The 25,813-nt window shown below is 26.3% G+C and overlaps 2 protein-coding genes across 3 annotated transcripts in view; both read left to right on the top strand.

Moving 5' to 3' along the window:
* The first annotated feature begins 1,056 nt into the window (after positions 1-1,056).
* On the top strand, positions 1,057-24,826 carry LOC112603827 (intraflagellar transport protein 46 homolog). Of its 2 annotated transcripts, none has more exons than XM_025352600.1 (8): positions 1,057-1,117; positions 19,907-20,039; positions 20,471-20,586; positions 21,275-21,346; positions 22,313-22,541; positions 23,168-23,277; positions 23,403-23,521; positions 24,632-24,826. In XM_025352600.1, exons 2-8 carry the CDS (start codon positions 19,911-19,913, stop codon positions 24,757-24,759), a joined length of 903 nt encoding a protein of 300 aa, XP_025208385.1. In that variant the 5' UTR covers positions 1,057-1,117; positions 19,907-19,910; the 3' UTR covers positions 24,760-24,826. The 2 variants fall into 2 exon arrangements, with proteins under 2 accessions (XP_025208385.1, XP_025208384.1); XM_025352599.1 differs by lacking the exon at positions 1,057-1,117 and adding an exon at positions 7,310-7,411.
* A 291-nt stretch (positions 24,827-25,117) lies between these two features.
* The window catches only part of LOC112603849 (homeobox protein rough-like), a 14,676-nt gene continuing 13,980 nt past the window's right edge, over positions 25,118-25,813 (top strand). The window contains exons 1-2 of the mRNA XM_025352632.1: positions 25,118-25,191; positions 25,413-25,802. Of these exons, the coding sequence (XP_025208417.1) occupies positions 25,118-25,191; positions 25,413-25,802 (464 nt within the window). The remainder of the gene's footprint in view (positions 25,192-25,412; positions 25,803-25,813) is intronic.

The raw sequence follows: 25,813 nt of genomic DNA, 5'->3' as shown, positions 1-25,813 counted from the left end.
ACGGTGGTAGACTGTAGACTTTTAAAATGGAGCTATAAAGATCTCTCTATGCGGGTAAATCACATTGAATTTCAAAGAGAGATTTCAACTACGTCATTTAGCGTGATAATAATAATAATTATTATATTTCTGATAAATTGAGTATATTACGTACCGTGAACCAGGAGACGGCGAGTGCGTTTGAGACACGTCGACAAGTGTAATCCAAAACTCAGTTAAAATAAAATTTGAAAAAAATATTTAATTTCTTACGTCGGACCCGACACTATCACAACGTATGAGTATTTATTGATATATTTTACTACGTGCAGAATGTGCGTCGACAGAGGATTTCTTGGGCCGCGTCCTTTGCTGCAAAGTAAGCGACGACGCACTGTTTTAGTAGTAGTAGTAATAGTAGTAGTAGTAGTAGTAGTAGTAGTAGTAGTAGTAGTAGTAGTAGACAAAAAACGAAAAAATAAAAATTAAATTAAACAAAATTAAAACGAAAAAAAAGTTCCGAGCAAAATTTTGAACACACGGCGCGCGCGCACACACTCGGACCACGCGAACGCGGACGACGACAGCGGTTGCAGGTTGGCGGCCGGCGAGACCGTAAATCACACACTGCACGCACGCAGGTAACTCAACTCGACCGGTGGCGCGGAGGCCGCCGCCGCCACGTGAAAACCCGCCGCGAGTCCATCCGCCTCCCACCTGACGACCAATCGTCGTTACCCAAAGACCTAATTCCACCGCCGCCGCCGCCGCCTCGGTGTAGAACCACCGCCGACGCACGCACGCACTCGCATTCTCTCGGCGCTCGCACGCACACTACCGTCGTGTTCCGTTAAATCTCTCAGCTGCTACTTCGGCTTCAGGTCACACGCGCGCGCGCGCACACACACACACACACACACACACACACACACACACGTCGAATCAACGGCACTATACGCGCGCGTGTGAGTGTGTGTGTGTGTGCGCGTGGAATCGCCGAAACCGCGGTGCTGCCCGTCATGTGGTACGCGTTTTATACGTTTTTTAAACTCATTTTTTCGGTCCCCGTCATAATGCGATGTGTTTTATATATAATGTGTTATGTGAATCTCGTACGGTAAATCGCGTATGCTACATGGTAGGTATAATATGCAAAATGCAAACCGCAACATAATAATATTACACACCTAAATACGAATAAAAATAAATGCATTGCGTTGCGTGTGGAGTTCATCGGCTGAGCGTGTGCAACCGATGTTTTGTTTGTTTATCTGTGCGGTGTCCACGACGCACGGGGCCGTTACATTCGCGTACAATAGGCGCTCGTGTAGTGCGATGTTCAGGTCTTAAAAGTCGAAAAGATCGATGTTTTTGCGTCTAAGACAATTTTTATAGTACGTTACAAATCACCGATTTAATATTATATAATAGTATATTGTCGATCCGAGAAAACAAACAATCGTTCACAGCTTTATCATAATATCATAGCGATATCGTTGACTCGTGGTCATTGCGGGCATGCGAGCCGTCGTCTATTATTTCAATTTATTATAACATTACATCTACTTATTAAACTTTAATAACTAAAATTATTATTATTTTTTTTTTTTTCTATAGTAATACATATGGATATTTATAGTTATTTACTTGAATAATTCTCAAGTCTAAGTTACTTTGTCAATTTATACATATATATACGTATATTTATTATATTGTACCTATCATTATAAATACCAATTAGTATGACTTATTAAGTTTAATTAAGCCTACAGAATTTGGTAGTCATAAATTCCAATATAGGCACTATATAAATATTTTAGGAAGTTATAAAATATAATAAATTCAAATTTTAAAACGTGACTTTATACTATAGACAACATACAATCATATCCAACTATTTATTTAAACTTATCTGAAATAAGATATTTAAATAAATAAAATTGACAATAATGTTTTTCTCGAGGAAAATTAAAACGGATATAAATAACATGTTGTAAGATTTCTAATATTTTTAATTTCAGATAGTAGCCCAATAAGAATTATATTGAAGATATTTTAGGACGCTTTAAGAAGACGCCATAATATATTAATATTCAAATTTATTTTCTCCATCTTACTAACGCATTGAGTATAACAAATTTTACGTTCAGAGAAATCTTTTTTACTCTGGTAATTTTAATGCTAGAGTGAATTCACTTATCAAAAAATATAAAGGTAAAAATATTATCTGGGACCTCAAATTGGATTTTTTTTTATATTTTAATTTTAAAGCATATTATAATATTATAACTATGTCAAAGTTATACATTTTGTCTGCAGGATATTATTTTCTATTTTTGATTATAAACAGGACATATAAGGTACTAAAATGCTTAATGACTAAAAAACAAGATATATGCGCATCTTATGCAAGGATTACTATCTTCGAAGATTGAATTTTATTAGTAGGTATTTATATATTTATTATCTTGTATCCGCCCAAAGCAGTGGTTTTTATAATATTATAACGTAGGGTAATCATTCATAATACAGAAAACTCAATAAAGTGATGTAAAAATGAATTCATGCGTTTGGATGTTTTGTAATACCAGTTTAAAATAAAACAATTTTTTACATATTTTATTATTTTTAATTCATAATAATTTTTTGTTTAATATTTCATGTTATATATTTTTTATACCTATTCATATTTAATTTGTCTTTAAATTTGTGAAAATAGAATTATAGAATTAATACACATAAATCATAATATTGGATTAATGAATTATTATAATCGTATATGGATAACATATTATTATAAATTATGTTTCGTTTCTATGTCCTAAAATTTTATATCATAAAAATATATAGGTATTAATATAGGCATAGACATTGGCAGCTATGTTTGTTCATTGTTGCTATATAATATAACGACCAAGTAGTTCATTTTTCTCTTGACGAGTAACAAACGTCGTGAGACATATAAATATAACAAAAGTCTAGCAGTATTGAAAAAGGGCTGAAACGACAATATGACGAGAGTAGATTTTAAACAGAACATGAAATAATAAAGTATAGAAGAGTCAGTTTTCCCACTGAATAGTTTATTCAGTATTTCAGCATATCTATTCGTATTATTTAAATTCGCAATATGTCTATACGAACAGCCTGCAGCAGAACAGAATCTATACTTTGCAAGATGCTGTTTTGTCTTTGGTATAGATATATATGTACGTAAATCTGGCGCGGCAACCATATCACCATATCTATGATGGTTATTGAATGTATTCATATTTATCATAACGGAACGTTTTCGATAATATGTCTGTAAGTCGTAATAACTGCTATATATTATGTTTTACTCTATTATTTATGTATTTTGTATAATAATATACATTATATATAAGTGCACAGTGTTTTAATATTATATTTTCAAAGTAATTGGAAAAAATAAGTAAAGAAATAAGTGATGAAAAAATATAGTGTTAAATATTTAATTTTTCATCAATTTTGAAAAACTCGAATTTTTCACTAGATGTATTTCGATTTCATTATATAAAATGCATTTCTTAAAATATTTTTCTTTTTTTAAAACTGGTACTTGTGCTATAAAAGTTTTTTATGATACTAATTCTATCTATATGAAACTTACGATTATTACTTTTATGAGTGACTAAGTTTTAATAGTATTTTAAACACCATTGAATGTTTTTTACTATTAATTATTATATAAATATTATAAATGATAAGTCATTTCCTTTTTTTTAATCAATTATTTATTAAATTGTACTTGTTTTTAAATATTGATTATTAATAAGTATCGACATTTATTTAGATATACCTACTTTAAGATTATTGCCAACATTTCACCTACGAGTATAAATCATAGTCACATGCAATATACTCAGTAAGTACTAATTACTTCCACAGTATCCTCTTCGGTTTTTATATGGAATGAAATTTAATGCAAACCAGTTATTATACATTTATATTACATATCAGTTACTCGCTTACTCCATTTTAAGTTATATGGAAAATAATAAATGTTAGAATATAACCTATCTATATTTTTAAAAATGATTTACATAAAATATAATTAATTATCATGATAAACTCGAAGGATATTTCTAAGAAAAACCCCATATCCTTGTTGTTGATTTCTAATAAGCTGTCATTATTTTTATAATATTTATAAGGCCCATAATATAACCATTATATTATAGGCGTATTAAAATTATACCCGCACTAGGTACCTGACGCATTTTAAAGGTTCATTGACACAATCAGTTTATAATAATATTATATAGGTACGCACGTGTATGTTATAACTTGTGCACTGATTGTTTACGATGTTATATAGAAAGTGTTCGATTAATTCTTAGTAAACATATGGATTTTGGTTGTAACACATAAAATTCCATCATGATCATATTATATACCTAGATGAAATTTTTATTTAAATTTTTGTTCTAGTTTTAATAATTTAACTATTTTTATACTTTTAACATAATAATTTAACACATTAGTTACTGTTCAACCGGTTTTAATAAACAGCATGTTATTACAGGTTTTTAAGGAACTTTAATTTATTTTCACTATTTATTTATGTTTTTATATTTTTGTTTAATTATAATTAGGCTTAATATAAAGTGGTTAATACATTTTTAATTCCAGCTAAACTTTCTACAAATAACTGATTAAAATGTCAGTTACCTTGCAGAGTACTATTTTAATTCGTGATTTTCAAAATTAAGATAAATATAAGATAGGTACATAATGTTATAATATTAATATGATACTATTGATTTTAAAATCAATTATAATACTTATATAATAATATTATTTTTTTCTGATGTCATTAAACTTTATATACGGATACTCTCTTTTAATAATTATTACCAGTTACATGCTTACTGATAAAATTTTTTGGAAAAAATTTGATTTATCATTCAATATCTCTAAGTGTAAAGTTATTACATTTACCAGCTAGGATCTAATATTCGGTGGTTATTATGAATTGGTTTGATGAGAACAATATTTTACGAGTATTTAATTATGTTACAAATCGTCGCTTTCAGTTAAGCTATAATACCTTGACCCTAGCTCACGTATAAAATATGTGTACTGTAAAACATTTAAATCACTAGGTTTTATTATAATTTAAAAAGGTTTGCAAAAATATATCAGGTATATACCTATTATATGGTATATGTCTATTAAAGTTTTATATTGTACTCTTGACATCCAGTATTGAAGTATGGTTGTGTTATATGGAATTTCCATAAAGTTGGCAATTTAAGGTACCTAGAGTGAATCCAGAGAAAGTTTTTATATTTTACATAAAATGGACTCTGCTGAACACAAATTTTCTACGTTGTAAGTAATAAGACAATACATGCAGTACGACGTATTTTAAATAGACAAATTAAACTTTCTGCGCTTGTCTCGAGAATCTGTTTTAAAGTACTTTAGTTGAACATTTGAACCACACTGGATCCTTTTTAGCTTTTTGGCTTTACATGTATTGAAATTATTTAGCAAATTAGTTGTTAATATAATCAATGTTAAACACCTATGTAAATTCAAATTTAAATTTCTGATTTTCTTTACATTATTATGTTTGTTTATATATATTTAATAACATGTTTATCAAAATTGATTTACATATATTTTACCTTAAACTTACTGTGGTAATTATAAATAAATATAAAGTAATACATTAAGTATTAGTGTAATGTATATGTTTACTTAAACCATACATATATTTTTGTTGATCAATTTATTTAAGCCAATTAATCTATGTAGGTTAATTTTTAATTTGATAGTTTGTTGAAATAAGTTTGGCATGCTTTAACTAGTTGGAATAAATTATACTTAGCTAAATAATTTCAACCTATTTAGAACAAATATACAGGAAAATCGTCATTTTTATAAAAGTATAAATGTATATTACTTAATTTTTCTTTGATTATTTGTTTTTATAGATGGTTTTTGTTTTAAAATAATATTGTTACTCAATGATTAAATACAGTTCAAATATAGCCATATGTGCATCTCGATAAATGCTTCATTATTGAAGTATATGTAATATACTTATACATAATGAATAATGGTATACATGCATCGTTATCTAAGATACAAACAAACTATTCAGTATATATTCTATAAATTCGCAATTTACCTAATTATCCATACTATATTATTATACCACTGTTAGTCACAACAATAAAATAACGAACATATGTGTTTTACATTTGTATATAAATTACTTATACATATACCTACTATCGTTTAATATGAATAATAATAATACTTAGTATCATTATTTATCACATAACTATCATAACTGTCTTATCACTGTTTTACTTTGAATTTTATAAACATAAACAGCTATTTAGTAAAAAATATAAATTATTACGCGACTAAAATGTATTATAAATAAGCTTCTTAATATATGTATGAAATTTTTGTTATTCATACAAATATTTGATTATTGAATAATATATAAGTGATTCTGTGCATCCAACTTCGATGAAAAACGTTATCTGACGTATGATCCTCAAGAATTAACGGATCTTGCCAGATATGATGTGGAAGATCGAGTAACACTTGTTTCGCAAAGTAAAATTTCATTTAACATTAGACATGTATACTGATATTGTATGTGTATACGCTTTCGCGGACGGCAAAAAACAAGATTTGATCGAAAACCATGGCCAATCGGCCAATCGGATGGAAAAGCGAAAAAATATGAAAATGGACGGTGATAACTATTGTGGTATGTTATGAATTATAATTAATGAGTGATGAGTAGTGAATATTGACTGTTGAGTGAGTGATATGATCAATGGAAAATATTGCGGCTACACATATTTTTCACGAGTATACCATACGTATATGATATGGTTGGGGTTGGTACATTGTCATCTAAACTGAATTTACTGTAATTTCCAAAGTAATGAAGAACCATGGGCTAACAGAATCTTAATTTGTAATTCTTCAATGGTCGTTCGGTGAAATTCTAAAACCATTTGGTTCTACTACAATAATTACTTTTAAGGCGACTGCTTACCATATTATTATAATTTAATTGGTACACGCAACGATTTGGTATCCAGGATACCTATGTTTTTAGACAGACCAGTCTTGTGAAACACTGAAACAGTCATAACAGCTATTTTTTCCGCGTCCACTTCCACTGTTTAGTTCTCGATCGTACCATTTTCGTGGATTTTTTTTAATTTTCAAATGTTGACACTGTTAAAAGTGCTGTGCAGTGTAACGAAATTCCGGCCACGAATCTCGTGATCTAAAACCAACCATTTTTGCGTCACGGTGATTTTCATGTGTTCATATTATATTATATATTGCTGTGCAAAAATAAAATGAGTTTTCATCAATCGATCAAGAGATTACAAGTTTTCCAAGAATTTATGCACCAGGTGACGTCAAGGTAAGATGCACAAAATCACCTAAATTATACACAGGTTTATTTAAGGAATAAACTGTTTCATATGTTTCTCAGTTCTGCGATTATTATTCAAGAAATATTAAAATTTATTTTATTTTCATATTGTTGTATCGTGGGCTTATATATAATTAAAAAATCTTAAAAAAACCTTACAAGAATATTCACGAAGTATGGTGATTTTTAGTTAAACCCTATAACAGATAAATATCTTATTTATTATTGTAATAGTTATGATATTTGTTTATTAGCCAATAACTCATATGTAGGGTTAAATTAACAAATTAGTAATAATATTTAGGTGATTGCAATAATTGCATAAAGCACTGAATTTTAAAAGGCGCCAAATAGATGCTAGAGTTCACTATCCCAATCAAAATATATATTTGTTTTTTTCTATTTTAGTAATTTATATTATTGAAAATGTTTATAAACGCTTAACTTAAATAATTTTAGGTACAATTTGCATAGAAAATAAATTATATTATTATATTCTTAACCATCTCTATCATTATGAATTATAGAATGTTAATAACTCGGATTAAAAGTTAAAACTGTTATATACAATAACGTGGGTTAGATAATAATATATATTATCACTTATCAATAATCAGTTTAAATTAATGGTCAGTTCAAACTTAAGTAGAACTTCATTTTTTATTTTATTAATTAAAAATTTTATTTTTGTTTTAATATTTAGCAAAACAATAGTGCATATTATATGATATTTTGTTATGAATAATCATAAAAGAAAATCAAGTGGTGGTGGGTTTAAAAAACGAGTTAGAGAGAAATTAGAAAAATATAATTAAGAATTTAAAAAAACCAAAATAGAGCTTTTTTCAATTATCCAATAACTCCAATTACTTCTTAAAATAAAATAACAATAATTTGATTTTTAAATCATTTATTTAATTTAAACTAAAGAATTGTTATAACCTACTGGTAATGTTTATCTCATATATTGTGATAACTTTGTATCACATATTTACACTGTATTTTATAAAAAAGATTGTTAATGACAAAGTGTTTGGGGTAAAGCCCTATAAAAACTTAGGGTATTGTGATGTGGGTAAAATCATTACCTTTAGGAGCTTTTAATCCGGCCCTACTCATAGACGTACTTTGGTGTAATGTTTAACACCGTTAAGTAGAACCGATGTTATACTGTGATATTTAGTTCATAGACTCACGGACTTACAGATTTGAATTTTATTGTCATTTGTCGTACTAGCAAAAAAAGTCAGTTAACAGTTAATATTTTTATGATCAAAATTATGTGTGTTAAATTATTAACATTGGCCGACGTGATGGTGCAAGTACCAACTTGTCTTTTATTACTACGAAGAGATATGTTTATCCTTTACTGATAGCTTTGAAATTGCTTCATAACGGTCGACAGTGTTGAACTATAGATAGTTATAACTATTTTCTACTAGCATATTTTCCATATATTCTTTTATGCAATTTATAAAACTAGTACTATATTAGCATGTATTCGAATATTCAATATATTAGGTAGGTAGAAACGAAGATATGAGATAATTATAGTTTAAATGCAACATTCATGGTAATATATATAAAAACTAAACCTCTATATATAAAAGTATCCCACATAATATAGGTGTTATTAAAATTATTATAAAATGAAATTTTTTTTATCAAATAATATTTAGTTATAATTATGAAATCACTGCTGTTATATATATACATTAGTTACACGATCTAACTACAAAATTGTAATTATTAATAATCTTTTACTTTTAAGTAGAATGTTGATTGACTGGTATATAGGTAGTAGGTATTATATTATATTTTGTTATTTTAGCGTATAGTTAGTTAGGATACACTAGGTTACTTTTTTTTATAGCTTTTTTGCTATATAATTAAGCTAAGAATATAGCTACTTTAGATACAGCTAATGTATTTTTAAAGAGACGCTCACGAATTGATTTTATTAGAAACTCATAAATTTTACTATTATTATTCGTATGAGAATAATATTACATATCGTACATTTAATGAATACAATTTTGATAATTTGATGGTTTTAAATTTTATGTCATTTGCATATTATTTTTTTAGTTTTCATATTGTTTTATATAAATTATATTCAATGAAGTTAGTAGGTAAATATAATATTAAAACACAATTCAAATGCTGGTATTTGTGTTGATTAATTAATTTTTTATGTTTAAATTCTATATGACGTATAAAACAATAAATTGTATATTGTATTGTTTTATTTATGTTGATGTATAGAATAGCTTAAATATACATAATGAGTAGTTTTATTATATAGTTACTCGTACAAGCTGCGAATACTGAATAAAATGTCAAGGACACATTTAACTTTGATTATATTTTATAATATACTTTCTGTAAATAATGATTTATTAGAATATTGTTCAATTTATTCGCTTAATATATAAATTTCAAACAATACATTATATATAATTTAAAAACTAACGAATAATAATAACAGTTATTAAACAACCTAAAAAAGTTTATATTATTATTAATTTCTGTTAGGTGATGTAATTAAACAATTTAAACACCTAAATTCTGATTGAAATTGTTTATTATATACATATAATAAATAATAATACCTAGTTTAATTAATTATGAATAAATAATTTGCAAAACACCATCTATGATTGACCTAATCTAGCATTGAACAGAAGAGAAAAGTTATAAATTATAATCAACAGACTCTGCATCGACCATACCAAACTAACGCATATATAGTATCTTATGGCAACAGACGAAACACTAATTTGCATTACTTGTAGAATGGAATAAAATTAAAATACGTAGAATACCTACATATTCATAGAATGTTAGCAGCACATTATATTATGTACCTCTAACTTCAACATTTTCAACACTCTAGACGTGACACTCAAGCTTAACACAGGCATCAATAAACTAATGTTGAAGTTTTTAATTAAAATAATATTGATGTAAAACTGTAAAATTATATTATAAACTAGATAACTACAATTAATGGCTATCACCGACGATTTTAACTAAGGATAATTATATAAAAAAAAGAAATATATTACAGAAAGTTAAAATGGCGAATACTGTAGAGAGACAATTCACAACTTTAGTAAACTTCTGCTCCGAGATTTTGCCAAAATTGACGTGTGTCCATATTATTTTCTTATCAGAAAACGTACCACAAAAATTCAATTTACCCTGAAGTACGTCGCCGTAATAAAGTGTGGCATTGGTGTGTTGATAATCACGATAATGGTTACTATTGTTGTACGCACCGAGAAACCGGATTAAAATGAGCGCTTTCAATATATACGTTTAAAATAGGGCGTGTATACTGTATAATGTGTGGGACTTGTGGGCTAGCTATACATAGATATAAGTACTTAAAAAACAAGCTGAAACTTTTATTGGAATTTTTAACTGCGCATAGGTACTGCAAGATTTCAGGTTTAGGCGTGAAAACCCGTATAATCGCAGATACTATCGATATTAATTTAATTGATTACCATACGCCCAAACCGAACTATACCTATACATTTTTATTTTAAACTAATATGGTATATTACGATACGTAAAATAGAGATCCTATAATATTGAAATTTCTAAAAATAAATATCTACAATTTTTTGATTTATAATAATACATTAGTTACACAAAACTAAAAAAAAAAAAATGAAATGTACTTATTACAAAACGATACGTAGAATTATTATCTAACCAATACTTAACTATTAGATATTTAAGTCATAAAATTGCTTATTTTTCCATACTTCTATGTCAATAGTTAATAGTAAATATGAGTGTATAATTCTTAGGTGTCAACATTATTTTTATTTAAATTATTGAACGTCGGTGACTATTGCATTTTTGATATATTGCATCGTTTAAAATAAAAGATAATTGGAGAAACTAAAAGTTAAATATTTAATAAATATAAGAAGGATTTTTTCATTTGCAATTAATACTACTTTATGTTGGAGTTTATAATAACTTGAGTGAATAAAAGATCTTAGAAAATAAAACATATTAAAATTTAAAACTGTTTATTGTAATTTAATTCTTCATTAAGTAAGAATAATATAGCTTTTAAAAAGAAAAGAAAAATCATTTAGCCCCTCAGCTTCCAATTAAATACTAACCGCTTAGATAGAATATTTATAAGGAGTATATTAAAAAGAAAGCAGTCAAACTCAAAAACGCTGATACTCTACTTAGATATTTATTGGCGCAAGATGACATTACAGTTTTTCTATTATCATACTATTGCCATTTGGCCATATAAGAAGCGACTATATTTGTAACAATTGAAGTACCTTTAGGTGTACTATGTCTTGAAAAATCTATAACAGCAAATCAAAATGACACACTTTATAAAATGCCATCATTTTATTAGGTGTTAATATTAATAATAGATATTTTTGTATACACGATTTTTATAACAATGCCGCTTGCAGAACAATAATTATATGTTTATTATAAGACCCCATCTATGCGTGTATATTAGTTGAGTTATTACACTATGTTGTTTTGATAGTTTTAGTTTGATCTTTCTATTCATAAAAGTTTTTTTTTTTTTAAGAAAACACGCGGCAAACCTGTTTTGTAATGCTTATCTAACACTCACTAACAATACAGTTACGGTTTATGTGAAATATTTGGTAAACATTACTGAGATACCTTTATTTAATTTATTATATAATTATGATATTATTGTAGAAGTATTGAAACTTTTTTAATGCAAAAAAATGAATAATATTATTTTACTATATTAATGATTCAGCTAAATTGAATACTGTAAGTTTTATTAGTAGGTACATAATTCTATACCTAGTCGAATGTCTAAATGAATTTTTTATTTTTTATGTTCAATTGAATTTAATTGTTTGTAAGTCAAATAAAATATTAAGTATTTTAAATATTTAATTTTAATACATTATTCATATGTAGGTAATTGATTTAGCTACAGGGCAAAAATATATGCAAAACTTCATTAAAAATATGCATATCCTGTATCTGTATGGTTAGATTAATAATTAATAATTATTATCATATTATAGTGTTAATACGTTTTTAATCTGATTTTAGTTCTCAATTAAGGTTATCATCAGGTCATGATATAAAACCTGATATATAAAACACTCGTTATAGATTTTTTGCTCATATTGTATTAGTAGGAAAATAAAAAGTATCTTTTTAAAATCATTATAAATCATATATTTCTTTTGTGAGTATTCTACATTATATTATTATGTAGTTTATCCATTTTATTTTAATTTAATTTATTAGAAAAATAGGTATAACAAGTGCCTACCTATATTAAATGCAAAATTTTCAGTTTATTTTATGTTATTTACAATAAATTTATTTGATTCAAATTAAGTTAATTGTACTTTTTATAAAGTTGTCAATAAATTTAACATGTTAATTCTAATCTATTTTACAAATCTTGTTATCCCTCTAAATAACTTGTTTGGTCAATAAGTTTCTTTTTTCAACCATCCGCTACTATGAAAATAAACTTCTCTGCATTATATTATATATATATATTTATATATGACAGTCCTATACTAATATCTTTTAAATATTATTTTTTCGAAATATCCTAAAATGTATTATTTTCATAGTTTCTTAGTAATTTCCAAATTATTATAAAATAACAAATTAAAAAAAAAATTTAATTTCTAAAATATTTATACTAGGTATTTAGCCTTAAAAAAATTAAAACTAATATTAACTTATTTTTATTACATAATAGTTTTATGAAAATAAACTAGTAAATTAGTATTCAATTAGTTATCATATGTCACATCAAACAATTAAAATGTAGTTCAGATAATAAAAAATTATAGTTACGAATTTTTTAATAAAAATAATTTCAAATGTTTCACATGCAAGTGTTTTGGTCACATTAGCTAATTATATTATATAGATAACTACGTAAACTACGCATTAAAGTATTAAACACTTATTATTATAATATTAATAACGATAAAACAAATTTGGTAAGATAAATTGATAGTGAAATTATTGTTTTCAAATGGAACATAAATATAGTATAATACACAATATTTATGTATTATGTTTCATTAAAAACAATTTAAATTAGTAGATTAATTCATTAATATATGATAACAATTTACAAATTATCATATCTGTTAGGAATTTCAAATGTTTTGAGTAGAAAATTAGCTCATTAGTCATTAACCATCTGCATGGATATACAATGTATAATATGTACTAACGTTCACAGGTATTAGATACCTATACATAATATATTAAAAAGAAACTTCACCCTTCACGAGATATTATCACGATATTCTATTGTATGATATTGCTAATTGTTTTTAACTTATGCTTCCGTATAGATTACTATAGATGTATTTACAAATAAGTGATAAAAATATTTAAAATAAAACTATATATAAGAATTCACTGTCGAAACAAATTTTTGCAAGATTGATATTTTGAATTACATTTAGTACTTATATAGAGTAAAGTACTGAAAGAAGTTATTATAATGACTAAATTTTCATAATAACAGCGTTTTATTATTATTATTTATTAACAACACGAAATAAAAATAAAACTTACTAAAAAATAATAATATTTTAATTCTGATTACAAACATTAAAACTTATTTCACACATTTGAATACATGTATACATGAGCCGTATGTATATAAAATTCGAGGAAACAATCGTTATTTAAGATGACGTACCTAATATTTTATATTGATTTTCTATAAATAGTATTATTTAATTATTAATTTAAAAAATAATATGTGTGTACCTACACATAAGCCATATCCATATATACATACCTGACCAAAACTTTTCAGCTATTTTTCGTTGTTGACACATCAATTATTGTTATTATTACAAGATCATTGGCGTGGGTACTTCAATAAGCAGTACATGTTAATACCTTATATATTTTATAATTTAAGTGTTTGGCCTGAGCAGTTGAACTGAGGCTTGTGTATACAATGCGGTTTCTTATGAGTTCTCATTTTTTGTCATAACATAAATATTAACAACCGCAGAACTACTATAATAATAATCACGAAAAAATACTCTTGAAAATTTGTTCATAAATAAATAATTAGAACCCGGATTTGATGCTCTAAAAACAATCAAACAATACACTAAAAAAAAAAAAAAATCGAAAATTCCTTTTTATTTTCAATCTGCATGGATGATTGCCAGGAATTGTATTAGAACCAAGAGTAGAAACTAATGGATTCGAGAAATTCATGAGTCTCAAGCAAAAACGTTTATAGATAATTTTGGCAACTTTTTCTACTTATTTTAAAACTTCTTTGGTGGGTGTGAATGGTGTTAACATAAAATAAATCATTTTTGATTAAACAAAGGATTATGGATTGAAAAGTTTGTATTTTGTTAGTATTAATTTTTTTGGCTGCACATTACAATTTAATACCTTTCGTTTAGAATCCAGATGGACATAAGTACACTTTTATTATGGAATAATTTTGTTTTTGTTGTAAGTTTGGAGTATTTACAGAATGAAAATGGAGTGGTTTGCGTATAGAGTTTAGGAGGATTCATTTGTTTTTTATGTAGTTTACCCAGATTAGATATTGGTCAAAGATTGAATAATAAGAGCAGGAAGATTTTGGTATGTTTTGATCATTTAGATTTATAAGTGGTATTATCCTTCGTCCTATGGTGAAAAGTTAATATAAGTAGATTCTTTATGATTTATTTTGATTTGATTTTTGTGTTACCAAAAAGACATGGGTCTAAATGATTTTGTTGATTTTTGCCAGTGTTATAGTTGGATTTTTGTGTGAAAAGTAGATAAATTTATCTTTGACATAAAAAAATAAAAAAAATAAATCTAACCTAAGTGTTTTATTAAGTGTTTCTGTTGGTTAGTTGATTTTTCATAATGTATTATGTTCGATTTACAATTAATGTATTAGCATATAATATTATAATATGATTATTGTAATAGTTGATTACAAATCATATGTTTCGTCAACTAATCTAAAAAAAAAAATATTTATTTCTTCATATAATATTATGAATTTCTTAATTTTTTACACTAAATATTAGACAAAATAATTTATTATGATTTATGATACATTTTTTGAGTTTTTTTCTTATTTATATAAAAATATCTACTTTATAAATGGTATGTTATTATTATAGATAAATAATTGTTCTCTATTCACTATACTCTCTTCTACATTCTTATATTGGTCTGTTTCTTTTTTAACCAAGTTCAACTTACAAACATGTTAATATTAATATTATATTATATCTCACACCTGAAATCTGCAAGCTTACAACTCTATATAGTGTGTGTGCTATATTATAATGTTATAATCATTTAATATTTCAGTAGTATACAGTAAACGCAATTGCTTCATATAGTAAATACATTTAATAAAAAAGGATGTAATATCTTTATTAGGATTAAAAAAAAAAAAATGTTGGTTGTATTTTAAAGCAACTACGGCGCTAAAAATTAATAATTGATATTTACAGTTTTTAAATCTCTAAGGAGTAAAGTATAGGCAATTCATTGTATATTTAGAATACCACAACATTGATAGTATAATATGCATTTATTCAAGTATGTATAAAATATTGAAATTGTTTTTTGTCATAAAATAACATGCTTAAAAGTATTTACTTCGTAAACATTTAAGATGTATTAATATTAATTTAAGTTGTAAAATTAACCAGCGCTTGCAAAGTTTATAATAACGTTATAATTATAACATTATATTTGTTAAAAAACGATTGAAATTTGTAAACGTAATTATAACGGAAAACAATTAACATAAATAATTAAATAACATAAAAAAAAATATAACAATCAATAAAATATATGATATATCATCAAAAGAAACGTTATATACAGTAAATCATTAAAAAAAAAAAAAAAATTAATTTCAATTATTTAACTAATAAGTTATAAAATATCATAAAAATGTTAATTCTGAATAACGATAAACGCAAAATTCGAATAATGTTTTGATTCTGAATAACGATAAACGCAAAATTTGTATAACGTTTTAATTGTAAATAATGTATAACAAATTTTTTTTCCAAATGCAAGCCCTTATATTAACATATATTATTATTTATTATAATAAAAAAATGTCTTAACGTGGATATTTTTGTCTGATTTCAACGATTGTTTTAGTAATATTACGGTCATTTAATAGATTTATAATTACATATTTATATAGAATATTAAAAAATAAAAGATGTATTTAATTATTTTAATATTTTATAAAACGTAAATGAATATAATTCATCTGATGTTTCAATTGACATATTTTTATTTCATTTGTGTTTGATTTTCTAAATAGTTGAATGATTATATTGTGTTTTTACCAAAATTATTACACTCCATTCATTATTATTATTTCCAGTTGTTGAATTAAAACAATTATATTTCAGGAAATCAACTACTTTAAAGAAGAAAATTTACAACCAAACATAAATTTTAAATTTAGAAGATATAATGATCAATAAAATAATTCATTAATTATATTATATAATTATAATACAAATTAATATAATGTTACTATTATTTTTATAAATTGTTTACTGTTAATTATTAAACTTAAAAGACCATATTAAATTTATTATTTTATTATTTAAATCATTTCTGTATTTAGTTATTACAAGGAAATAGTAATTTTTAGAGTTCAATAGTTTTTTACCCATTAATATTAGTTCCCCTTTTACTATAAAGAATACAACATAAACAGCATAACGCTGCACGTAAGACAGTGTTAATATCATTTTATTAAGTCTTTATTTTGCCCCGCCAGTATTTGTATATTACTACTAAATATACATATGTGCTATGTGCATCATATATTTTGTGTTCCTATGAAATGTTATACTAGAACTCAATAATAAATAATAATTCACAATAGTATAAATTTACCCATTAAAATATAGTAACAATTAAATATTGTTCTAGAAATAAAATTTTTAGAGGTTAAAAATTTGAGGTTTTTTTAGTATCAAATTAAAGAACTTTAAAAATGTATTCAATAATAATTTAACTAATAATATTAAAATAAACTTAAAAATAAATACTTCTATTTTTTTGATATAAATATTTATTTTTGTCAATTTTAGTCAGTATCAAAAATATAATGTTTAAAATATTTGTGAAAAATGTTTGTACATTAATGTTTTGATTAAAATATTTTTTAATAATAAACTTAGATTTTAATAACTTAATGTATTTTAATTTTAAAACATATCATTATTTTAGTGTATAATACTTTTTATTATTTGTATTTGACTTAAATCTTAAAGTTATAAAAAGTATTTTAATGTTTTTTTTTTTTTTTTATTACAGTATTAATAACTAAATAATATTTTATTTCATAATACATTTATTAAATATTAATAACTATAGAAACATGCATTGATAAAAATATAAAACTATACATCAGTCGATTAAATCTTTTTATAAACTAATAAAAAATCAATATAATTATGTAAACAAAATAATAATTATCGATATGTACTTAACAAATATCGAGAATAATTCTTTGCATAAAATTCATGTATCCGATGAGAAAACAATAAAATATACATTATACAATTATATAATACAATTGTACCTGTTTCGGTATAGGTAGTTAATTTTCCATGACGTATATATAATTTAAATTATTTTATATATTATTTTAGGAATTTGTTTAATAATTTACAGTTTAGTGGTTTATTTATATAGACCATGATAAGTTATTATCTGTAAAATGATATTAAAAACGTTATTATGACTTTCTCTTGTGTAAACGTTACTTTAAACATTGAATATTATACATTTTATTTCCTTAATCCTATTTCCCTACAAACCGAATATAATCTGTACGCCCGTTTTTTCCGGCTGCATACGATAGCTTGAGAATACGTTTTTTCGATTCACCAGTGCGGTACAGATAACTCACAAGTTTACTGGATAAACGGAGAAAATCCGTTTCCGACTTGCAATTAATGCAACCAACGACAGAATTTGATCTAAGTATCCAGCATAATAATATAATTTATAACATTAATAATATTCTATAAGCTGTTGTAGATATTTGTAGCTTATCCTGTAAAAAAAAAAAAATCAATAGAAAATTACAATAAATGGAGATAATAATTACTATAACTTAGTACTTAAAAATAGCATAATAGATACACTTGATTTAGCTTATGATTAATTGTTTTAAAAACATTGATGTTTCAACAGTCTTAAACGTTTTTATAATTTTATTCAAAACGTTTTGATGATTATATTTACTTGGAAGTTATTTATTTTTATGTATCTATAAACAAATATATTATTTCTGTGGCTTGATGTAAGAAAGGTCACATTTGGATTTATTTGAGATTATTCAACCTATGCCATTAATATTTGATTATGTTACTTGACAACTTAAAGTTTTAAAACAGATAATGTCTTTAATGCAGTATGACCAACTTAATACATACATTAGCCGTTTTGACATGAGTCGATACTCAATAAACCTATTTTGGTATATATAGATATAAACATAATATATTTATTTTAACACTATTTAGTCTTGTATTTTTTATAACCTCAACATTTGCATTTTGAAATCAATCAATAATATTTTTAACTATTAGTAACTAACATTATGAGAAATTTAATTATTCTACTATTAGATTCTTAATTATTAAAAATTATGTATGTTAATTTTTAGTTTTTTACCCATATGAGGTAGCAATTATATGTGTTATCTATCAAAACACTTTATTAAATGGAGAATGCAAAACAAATTTAGTCGTGGCAATTTCAATATCTTAACGTAAAATCTATAATTATTATTGTTTTTTTTTTTTTTTTTTTTTTAATTATCCTATTTTAAAACTAAGTTTCCCGCCAATGTTATTTTTTTGAAATTGATCCTTCTTTCACCAAACTTTTTAGGATAGTTATTGAAAAATTATACTATTATTTCGAATTAATTGTAAAGACAAAACCCTCACGCTACCTATTTAATAAAAGGTATAGGATTAAAATCACCTTTGATTTAATAATATTTTTGTATATTATGTAACTTTTTGATTTGATAATGTGTATCATTGTATATGTACTTACTATTTATACTATACTAGTATACTGTACTATTGTACATGATAAAATATAGAGCGCTTTAGCGATGCGCGTGTTTTATAAATTCAAAAAAAATCAATTGTCGACCACTGCAGCGCAGGTACAACAGCTGGTTCCCAAGTGCAGTTACCAACGGCAACATTGGGCACTGTTAACCATAACAATAGTTATCAGGCATAAATCGTGTATAATGTGTATACTATATCATATTATAGCCTTCACGTGGAGATAAACGCATCGATATATATATTTAATATTTATATTTATAATATTAATCCTCAATTGTAACGAATACACGTCATATATTATATACTATATTAAAATATTTGCATCCGAATCGCCCTGTAGCGCAATGTACGACGAAGAGATCGACGTCAAGGATGCCGAGGATGTTGACAGTAGTGAGTCATCGGATAGCAGCATCGACAACGACAGCAGCAGAGATCTGAGAACACTCAGTGCAAAGCAGCGAAAACTTTTGGTATAAGCTAAAAATATATATTAAGTGATCCCAACAATGGGAGAAAAAAATATCTGAGTATTTTATATTGTGATACCGATGTTTTATTTGGTTAAAGTATGGTTATTATTGAAAAAAAGAAATAATTATTTTAATTATCTACATATTATTATTAATCATACTATAATCAATCAATATTGTTATGTAATGGATAGATATAGAGGATGTTCTAAATTATTAAACTAAGGATTGCAAAACTTCAATTATTATGTCGGTGGTTATAATAATTATATAATTATAATATATAATATTATATAATATTATATATATATATATATGTATAATTATAATTAGTCCATAATAATTATTCTTCTGCGAGTATTTACTTTATAATAATAAATTTATTAATATATACGTTTTATTAATATATTTTATATTTTTTATTTAAATAGATGTCCAGTGGTTCAGGTCGGAGATCCAGATCTAGACTCCGAGCCGTAGATTACGAAGAAGTGGACACAACCGTGAAGGAAGATCCGGACAATTTTGACGTGCACGAAGCTCAAAGGTAAAAATATAGTAGAATGCATTTTTTATGAACTTTATTATATCTACATTCAATTTTAATAACATTCCGATTTGAGCGAAATAATCGTGATTGTTTTTTTTCTTAAACACATTCTTTAATAATTACGAATTACTCACAGACAGACAAATGGCTTGACACGTTTTTCAATTACTGTCTACTGAAGGTTTATATTTTATAACATCACATATATATATATTTATCATGTAACATAATATATATTAATGTTACAAATGTATATAAATATATAAAGTATGGTATTCATGGTCTTACATACTTCACACTTTACTTTTTAGTAATTTTTTGTTTATTTTTACTCAACTTTTTTTTATTTACTCGTAAATGTCTCAGATAAAACTCAATTAATGAATCTCATTCATAACCACATTGCCAGATGTTCAGAATGCATTTAATGAATAATGCATTTAATTTTCTGGTGTGATAAATAATTTAATAATTCGATAATTATTCATGTATCTTGTACGTAACATATGCCAACAAAACATGGATAGTTATATGTGGATACGATAATTAATAAATGATTATATAATAATACATTTATTTTTACTGCACCTCGTAAAAACAAAATAATATTATAAAATGTATAATTTGAACACAATATTGTGAATTTTAAATGTATTTTAATAAAAATAAATTTATTCTGTACTAGGGATTACAATAAAGATGTTGATCTTCTGAATTTGCCCCAAGATATTAAAGACGTATTTAAATACATATCAATGTAAGTACTAAGTATATCATTATAATATTATGTAAGATCATTTATGTGGTTGGTCATATAGCATAATATTATTTAAGAGAATTCGTTCCAATCATTTTATTAAGGAAAACAGTTTTGTTCATTGTATCAATAAAATTAGTAATATGATAAAATATATGAAAATAAAATAAATTTAAATTCTTTAAAATTGTATTTGGGATCAATCCAATTTTTCAAAAATATCAACTCTTACAAATTAAAAAAAGCCCTTTAAATTTTATTTAAGAAGGTAAAAATTTAATTTTTTTAATATTATTATAATATTAAATGGGATTGAAGAAAACTTATAAAAAAGTGGGATAATCGACTTTAAGTAATAGTTTTATACTGAATTAATGTGTTTATATTTTTTATTATATTACTTTAATTAATTTTTAGTGCAAAGTAAGTTAATTATAATATGGTGATTATAGGAGTTCACGATTATGATTATCTCTCTTTTATACACCAGCTACACACACAATAATAATCACTTACTACGTGCACATTCACATGATTTGCACGCACACACTTGAGAAATAACATAAATTGAACTTCTTAAAAACAGTTTGTATCGAATTCTTAATACATTATATAATATTATGATTAACTTCTATAATACTTTCTGAGTGTCTCGCCACGTTTGTCCCCAACAATAAATTTTTTATTGTTTATATTATTTTATAGAAAAATGATTCTGGAAAATAATTATGTTATTAAGAAGTCATAATTGTCATATTTAGAAATTTTGGTTTTTAAATTCGGCGTGTCAAATCAGCTAAGACGCTAATTTATAGAGCTAATTTATATAAATATTTTAAAATTCGAACTTACAAAAATGTACATTAAGTATTCAAGTACATTTTTATGTCAAGGACAAGCTTGGTAAGGCATTATCGCCATGTATCTTGGACAATATAATATGCATGTAGACGTGTTATATTATAGGTACTATCCCCAAAAGACGAAACTCGAGTTTAAGTTACAGCCATTCATACCGGATTACTTGCCAGCCGTTGGTGATGCCGATGCGTTTATCAAAGTAATTCCACCCGATCCTTCCATACAGGCGGGCCTTGGTCTAGAGTATTTGGACGAGCCATGCTTAAACCAAAGCGATCCGTGTCTGCTCAACCTACAGCTTCGGGCATCAAGTTCATCATCATCCAAGGCATTGGTGAGTGGAGGGATCTAATTATTAACACGACTCTACGTTTACAATAAAGTAGTTATTTAAGCGGCTATATCATTTTTTGAAAAAATTGTTTTTAAACATGTAGTTTGAAGTACCTAAATATTTTAGACTACATTTTTACATAAACAAAAAAATATCTTGTTTTTAATTATAGGTAGTTAAGTAGAGGATCACAACGTATGTGAGGAAATTTTTGACATTTTCCACCTACACTTGTCTAAAAAATTAAATGTATTAAATGTAAGGTAACTTTTTCAATATTGGAAAATTGTAAATACATCAAAATAATAGGTTATCCTTCGAAACAATATAAAACCTAAAATTAAATTACTGACCAAAAATCAAAGTTAATATTGTAAGTTTTAAACAATATATTGAATTTAATTCAATAATACAAAATTTGACTTAAAAAATTAGGTAAGTTATATTATACTATTGAATAGATCACTCTATAAATGCTATATTAAACGAACAAAAAATTAATTATTATAGTGATTATAATGACGCCATCGTGTAAGCTACAGACTGTGATTAGTGTTAAATAATTAAATAATTAATATTTTATAATAATAATAATAGAACCTATAATACTAGAGGGTTTATTAAAGGTGGCGAAAAAATTAGAAAGCGCCGAAAAAAATCCAAAAGTCATTGAACAGTGGATACGTGACATAAATGAATTGAACCGCGGAAAGACTTCCGCTTTTTTTTATTCCAAGTAAGTACTGATAAATATACTCTATACAAATATGTATAATAAAATTATAATCAAATTCGTATTTTAATATTATATTATATCTTAAAATATTGCACTGTATAAACTGATATTTTGCGTGTCAATAGAAAAATGCCAGATGTAGAAACAATAATGGAACCATGGATGGGTGGCAGCGATCAGAATTACAAAGACATGCCGGATTTTGAAAATGCAGATCTATTGACTCTAATTGATGAAGTCTGTGGTACGTATATCGATTTTATTTTTAAGACATATAGAGAAAAATATATTACTATGCATGTAGTTAAAATGCATGATGATGTATTATAATATAAAATATAATACGATAATGGTTATGTAAATCTTATCGAAACCTTAAAAATATTGTATTGGGGCGCATAAAACAAATATTTATTACACTAAAATAAAAGTCTGTTAAAATTTGTAATCGATCAATAAATAATATATTTAATTTATATTATATTATAGTATTATATATGTATCATATTTTTATGAAACGGAGAGGTACGAGTATTATGTTTTTTATGTTTTTATTATTTACTATCTTAATCTTTAATTTTCATTGTTTCAAAAAAAGTTTTGTTTTTACAATTTTTTTTTATATTTTATGTATAACACTCTGATACACACACACACACACACACACACACACACACACATATACCTATATACATATGAAGACGTGAGGTATAATATATATATATTTCTTACGTTTATTCTTTTATTAATGTGCATAGTGAATAGAAAAAAAAGTATTATTTTAAATTACTTTAATGATATTAAATGAGTAGTATTATAATTTATCATAGGTAAAAATATTAGCTACTTACTGAGTAAGTGTAGTAACTTGTAAAACAATTATATAAATACTTTATAATAACGTATTATAACGAATAATCGATTTTTATTTAATTTCCATCCACTGAAGTAAAATAATATATTATATTTTGATTAATGGCTAAAACAATGAAATTATCAGTATACGATGTATATAGTTATTAAATTTTATATTGTATAAGTAACATCGTAATAAAAATGAAGACTTACTATCACTTTTAAAATATCACGCGTTATCGCAGTGTATCGAATATTACTGATATTAACTGTCGATTTAATTTGTAAAGAGACTTAGTATACGTATATAAAAATAAAAGATTACGATTATCATAAACAAAATAAGTATATTAGTAACCTATTATTTACTATACGACTTTCTAATTTTATTTGTATATTTTTTACTTATTCGTCAATCATCCGATAGTATTGTAGTTTGGCAGAACTTCGAACAACTGCATGCGTCAAAATTAAATCGTGTGATTTAAATCTGTTTTAGATTACTTCGGAATCCCGAAAACTGACACCAAAGTCGAGTCTCTACACCTGTTGTTTTCCGTATACTTGGCTATCAAGAACTCTCAGTCTCAAAACACTACCGTTCTAGCTTCGGACAATAGCAGTTAATCGCATTTATTCTGAACACAAAAGTGTTATTTAAAATAATAATCTACGGTGTTGTCATTCAATGTATTGCGTGTATATATCATATATGTATATAAATATATTATAATTTTTATTTTATATTTTGCATGTGTGATAAAATAGTAATATATTATAAACATAATAATCGGACATAGTTCTAATAATTCCATGCTCTAAATGTTAAACATTTACGGGTGAATAATCGAAAATAATTTAATAATATAGAATTATTACAGTCGTTAACTGATGTCGACAGATATTAAACGTACCTATTATGAGATGTGTATTGGAGACACAAGTGTCTATACGGTGCACAGTTGTCGTAAACCTATTAAGCGATATGTCGTCAACGACCAAATTCTATGTGAATAATCACGTGAAGAAGAAACCGTTTACCGCACCTGCAGCGGCAGGGTCAGACGCGCACACTGCACGGCGCTGTACCAAAAAGGGGAGGGAACGCGACTAAAACGGTCGCGCGGTAAAATGTAACGGGGGCGTGCATGGGATTTCGATGGCGGGGGAGTGAGCGAGCGCGTGCGCGCCAACGACGTGCACCCTTTCCCCCGGTGCGTCACGCGGATCACCACTGCACAACCCTTAAAACACTAATGATGATAATACAACGCGCGCAGGACACGCCCTTCGCAGCGGCGCGTCAGCGTCGTCCACCGTTCGAGGTGGCGGTATGGCGGCGTGAAACGAAATCCCTTCGACCACGGACGCGCACACTTCAGACGCAACATTGCATGGGCACTACGCCGCTGTTCGCCATGGCCTGAATCCGGAGTGGCCGTCCGCCGGCCGCTGTCGCCCAGAAAGTTCTTCGCCATGCTGTACGAGACGGACGCCGCGGCCGAGCACGCCCGCCGTCCGCTTCACGGCCGCGCCGTCGACGTCCCGCTGCAGCAGTGGTACGGACTGCGGCGGCCGTCCGTCCCGGTGCAGCTCGCGGCCGCCGTCCCTCGATCCGTCGCTGCAACAGCACACACCGTGGTGGTCGTCCGTCCCGCGCCACGACGAACGGGAATGCAGC

Source organism: Melanaphis sacchari, unplaced genomic scaffold, assembly GCF_002803265.2.
Source record: "Melanaphis sacchari strain LSU unplaced genomic scaffold, SCAv2.0 Contig111_pilon_pilon, whole genome shotgun sequence".
NCBI lineage: Eukaryota > Metazoa > Arthropoda > Insecta > Hemiptera > Aphididae > Melanaphis > Melanaphis sacchari.
Note: the sequence above shows the minus strand (reverse complement) of the source record. Positions and strands in the feature narration are given on the sequence as shown.

Coding starts and splice junctions, on each gene's coding strand:
- LOC112603827 (XM_025352599.1), top strand. CDS start 7,344: ATGAGTTTTCATCAATCGATCAAGAGATTACAAGTTTTCCAAGAATTT. Junction 7,412..19,906: donor ATGCACCAGGTGACGTCAAG/GTAAGATGCACA, acceptor ATCGCCCTGTAG/CGCAATGTACGACGAAGAGA. Junction 21,347..22,312: donor GTATTTAAATACATATCAAT/GTAAGTACTAAG, acceptor GTTATATTATAG/GTACTATCCCCAAAAGACGA.